Source organism: Hakea prostrata, chromosome 8, assembly GCF_041222555.1.
Source record: "Hakea prostrata isolate BN-2017 chromosome 8, UWA_Hpros_2, whole genome shotgun sequence".
NCBI lineage: Eukaryota > Viridiplantae > Streptophyta > Magnoliopsida > Proteales > Proteaceae > Hakea > Hakea prostrata.
In genome coordinates this window covers 11810114-11814988 of record NC_142607.1, presented here as the reverse complement: position 1 = coordinate 11814988, position 4875 = coordinate 11810114, and the positions used below count along the sequence as shown (strand labels likewise).

The following is a 4875-nucleotide window of genomic DNA, read 5'->3' as shown; positions in this document are numbered from 1 at the left end:
ACTCGACCTAGTTGGCTCCAGTGCGGCAAAATTGAAGGAATCCCATCCTATAGTGAAGAAATTGGTGGGTTTCGCAGAGGATAAAGTGACTAAAGCCCTCCCTCATCTGAAGAGCTTTCTGGATTTTTCAACAGAGAAGATCAAAGATCATCCTTACGTATTTGGTCTAGTGATTTTGATAGTTTTGTGGAAATCTCCTCCAATTCCCAGAAAGATGATGAAGGCCCCTGGAAGAGACTATTTCATGCCCAGGGAAGATTTCGAAACAAGCCCGAGATCCTACTTTCTGGGTCTGAGGGGGAAGAAGAGAAGCAGAAAGTGTCTGAATATCAGAAGACATCCTTACTTGGTTGGATTAGCTTTTATGGTCGTCTGGTGGATTGCCACTCGAAAAGATAATGAAAGCCCTAAGATGAGATTACCTATATCAAGGAACGATTTTGATTTCTGAGTCCAGAGAAATCACAGTTACAGGAACAAATTTACCCTTCCTCACGTTTTCTTCTTCCTTTTTTGTTTTGAATTTCTTATGTATCAAGAAAGGAGCAAATTTACCCTTCATCACGTTTTCTTCTTCCTTTTTTTTTTGGATTTCTTATGTATCAAACGATTTCTTGTGTTTTGTTGAATGTCTCCTCTTTGCTTTCCCCCTTTGGGTTCTTGAATCAATTGTTTGAGTCTAATCACTGCTTATGCACTGCAGAAACTCTTCCATTCAATCGATCAAGTAAACATAACACATAATCCAACGCATGAGTGTTTCTCCAGAATTAATCGGCTTGAATGACAACGATGTCTCTACCCAGAAAAAAGAAAAAGAAAACAACAATGTCAACAAGAAACCAACTCTTCATCCAGAAACGCATTACATACAGCGCTACATAATCACACAGAACCGACAGACACCCAGGATCCCAATCGTTAAGCCTTAATTACGTGGGATCAGCCAAAACAATTCTGCAACATTATGAGCAAGTAAAATGTTCTGCAAAAACATGGGACAGTCTTTATAAGTTATAACCCAACATAAAACAATTTCTAGGTTTTAACAGACATTAAAAAAAAAAATTTAAAATTCAACTGAAGACTATTTGATAAAATTATTTTGTTTTTGATAATTTTGAAACATAAATTAAAATTTATAAAGATTTTGTTCAACAAACCCTTTGGTGTAATTTGTTGTATCTATTTTTCCAAGCAAAAGTTGAATGTGGAATAGGTTTGGGTAAAATAGTTTTAAAGAGAGGTATTTATGAAATTTGGCTTCTTAAACATAAGAAATCATCTAAAATCCTCTCGTATCTCAATAAAAAAATTTCATTCAGAATTACTTCTTCAACTCTAATGATTAAGGTTCATTTAGTTTTATATCTCTGTCCGGTTATGAAAACCCATCTAATAGAGCAATCAATAGATAAATAAAAAATTTAAAAACTACGAACAAGAGAGAAAACTCCATTGTAAATAAAAAATTATATAAAAATGAATAATTTTGAAATTAATTACATGTGGAAGGTACGCATGCTTTTATAGCCCCTTCCGTCCCAACTTCTCCCACATCTTTGCGATGTGAGACTAAAACTCACTTTCAACGAAAAAAGAAAAAAAATCATTTAGTTCTTTGTGTCTGGCAACCAAAATTTTTCTTCATATCCTCTATATTTGCTTCACAGTTTGGTTTGCAATTGTTTATCAACCTCTTCATGATTGTAACTAGGCAGGGCTCCCTTAGGGTCAGGGGGCCATCCCACCCCCCTACGGTCTACACCTTGCCTATATTTCTTCTTAGCCCTCTTAATTTTTGAATTTTTTTTAAAGATATCTCTATGGCCCAATTTTTATGTATGAAAAATATCAGCAGTCACACTCTCTCTTAATTGGAGAAAATTTTGAATAATGAAGAAAATGGATTGAAGCCTTGAAGGGGTGGTATGGCATAGTTGGCAAAACACTAACGCTTCCATGCAGGAGCCCAAAGTTTGAATCTCTTTTAGGCTAGGGCATATCAGCCTATATTAATTCCCTCTTAGAATTGTGCCATGTGACATTAAGTAATCCAACGGTTATCCACTCGTGAGGTGAGTAGCGTGTCACGGCCTTAGTTATTGACTAAGCCAACCGTGCCGGCACTTAGCACTTTCTTGCACTAAGTCAGCCTAAAACCCAGCTAGAGAGAGTAGAAGAAAACTTAGAGCTCAAAGAGAACCTTGAGAGAACTTGTATTGCTCACTTGTTTGATGCTTTGTACAAATGAATCCCTCCCCTATTTATAGGTGAGGTAGGATACAATGAATGGTTGTGATTTGTACAAGTGTCTAGAATCTAATGGTTAGGAATATTCTAGTGGGTCTAGATATTTCTAGGGATATCTCTAGAGACAAGATACTTTATAGATGTAGATTCCTCTAGAATCTCCCTCCCTTCTAGAATGTGGGATAAGTGTAGCCCATTAGTGTTATTTCTAAGTTGGGCTAGCCCATGTGTGGCCTATGAATATTATACCATTGGGCCTATGATAAATTGGGCTGTGTCAAGCGGCTCGAGCTTCCATGAGTTTTCTACTTCATTTAAGGGAAGAAGAAGACGACAGTCGCATAGGCAGTGGCCGTTCAGGTCAAATTCCCATTTACGTGTACAAAGAGCAAGAAAGCACAAAAAGTTAAATTCATTTTTCTCTTACAAATTTTCTTCCTGAACCTTTCCAAAGGTTGAAGACGGAATCCACCTCTGGAATGATTCCTATGGTCCATTAACATGGGTTTAAGTCGCTTGAACCATTTGAGTTAGGTGAAAAAATTGGTTTAGTATCACTTAAATCGGTATTTATTACACATGCCTATAATGGAAGGTGAAGATTTAATTTAAGCATAAAAATTTAAATCTAACCGTTGGCTGTTTCGAACAATGCCAGGCACTGCTCCCAAGCAAAATCCAAAAAGAACTTGCACCAAACTTAAAAGAGTCCATATGAAAATTACCCAAAATTCATAATCATTATTTCACCCCGACATGTTCAGTGTTGACTTTGCGCCAAAGAAAAAGAAAAAAAGCAATTACCCAAAGAAAAAAAGCAAAGGTATTTGTTTCTTTTTCCAGGGGTGGGTGGATAAAAACAGAGGTGCTCGATGAAGCTATAAGCCTATAATTTGATGTTGCCAGCTACGCCAAAAGATGTGCACAACAAAACGTTTTTATTCTGGAAACCTCCAGGAAAATTCAAATATAATGGATGATGGGCTGTGGACCTATCAGAAAAATAATTCAACAACAGAGGCCCAGGCCCAAAAGAAGCAGGAAGACTTACTCCAACCAACGGAGTTAAGCATGTGCTCTATGACAGCCCATGTGAAAAGCAGAGAATCTAAATCTCGCTTGTACTCACTCAATTCAGGTGAAGGTCTGTCAGGTTCCAGTGACTTTATAACCAATGCTTTTGTCTTAAATCCTCACTGAGTACATTTTACAAACATTATATAGGCACCTACTTCCCAAATCTGCAGGCTTAAGTAAATCATCAACAGTGAAGCTACCTAGTACCTACCATCTTCTCAGTCTCGTAATTCAACTTTTACTTCATTAAATATATCATAAGCTCGTAACCCAGATCCTAAAGATCCATATTCCAAGCAGACAAGACAGAAACCTATGTGATAAACGAATTAAAAATATCTAACACAGAGAGGACAAGGACGTTGGTCAAGTAAAGCAGTCTCCAAGAAGATTTGAAGATGAGCTGAGACAGTAATGATGAAGGCAAGTTGGGTTACTGTGTTACGTTACGGTTACCTTCCCAAGCAACACTGTCACACACTGCCAATCCAGCTCAACACTCAACCAGCCATGTGTAACCTTCAAAGCTGTAAAGCTGGCACCGACAGTAAAACTCATAATCCCAATGCCTCTGTCCCCGGTCCCCCGTTCATTTCCTCCTACAAATACCACTCCACACCACTAATTTCATTACAGCTGCAAGGGTCTCTCTGAGTCTCTCTCTGGGTATTGGGCTGTTCAGATCCAACTCCAGTATGGCCGTGAAAGCTCTTGTCTTCCTCATTGCGTCCTTTCTGCTGCTCACAACAAAGGTTTGCAACTTCCCCACCTTTAGGTTTTGGCATTTTTTGAGCTGTAGATGACCCAAATGCCTGATTTACTATCTGGGTTTTGTAGGTTTCATCCTATGAAGAGGAAAGCTTCCTCGAGGTAATCATTACTTTCTAGTGTGATACATTGTTCTATTTTCGTCCATTGTAAGTCTTTTTCATATTCAGAGCATGAGCTCTCATGGGTTGGAGGTGTTTGATGTTTTCCTTTCTTGTTTTGGGTAATGTAGTCTATAGCGAAGCCACCTGTGAAGGCACCAGCACCAGCACCGATGAAAGCCCCAGTAACTCTTCCACCGGTGAGCATTACAGAGTGTCCTCGTCTCTGTGGAGTGAGGTGCTCACTCCATTCAAGGAAGAGACACTGCACAAGAGTGTGCATGACTTGCTGTCAACGCTGCAAATGTGTTCCACCAGGCACCTATGGTAACAAAGAGATGTGCGGCAAGTGCTACACTGATATGACCACCCATGGCAACCGTCCCAAGTGCCCTTGAAGCTTTCATTCCAAGCTAGTTCCTATAACTAAGGTGTCTGATAATGGCTTTGTTTTGGCTACTTCACTAGTTCAGCTCTATGTATTAAAAATCAGTAGGAAGACATAAGAGTGATAGATAGGAGTTCTCTGCTGCTTCACCAGTGTGTGTTTGGTAGTTCAGTTCACATTCTGTGATCTGTATTCTGTAACATTGGCTTGAAGAAAGGAAATAAATTTCACCAACTCTGTTGGTGTTGCTGGAAATTTTTAGACACTATAAATGCTGGATAACTCATA

At 38.8% G+C, this 4875-nt stretch overlaps 1 protein-coding gene across 1 annotated transcript; it reads left to right on the top strand.

The window, feature by feature from the left end:
- The first annotated feature begins 3944 nt into the window (after nt 1-3944).
- LOC149006913 (peamaclein-like) lies at nt 3945-4875 on the top strand. The gene is made up of 3 exons (XM_089166059.1): nt 3945-4082; nt 4168-4200; nt 4331-4875. The coding sequence occupies exons 1-3, from the start codon at nt 4026-4028 to the stop codon at nt 4595-4597; spliced, it is 357 nt and encodes a 118-aa protein (XP_089022185.1). The 5' UTR covers nt 3945-4025; the 3' UTR covers nt 4598-4875.

Coding starts and splice junctions, on each gene's coding strand:
- LOC149006913 (XM_089166059.1), top strand. CDS start 4,026: ATGGCCGTGAAAGCTCTTGTCTTCCTCATTGCGTCCTTTCTGCTGCTC. Junction 4,083..4,167: donor TTCTGCTGCTCACAACAAAG/GTTTGCAACTTC, acceptor TGGGTTTTGTAG/GTTTCATCCTATGAAGAGGA. Junction 4,201..4,330: donor AAGAGGAAAGCTTCCTCGAG/GTAATCATTACT, acceptor TGGGTAATGTAG/TCTATAGCGAAGCCACCTGT.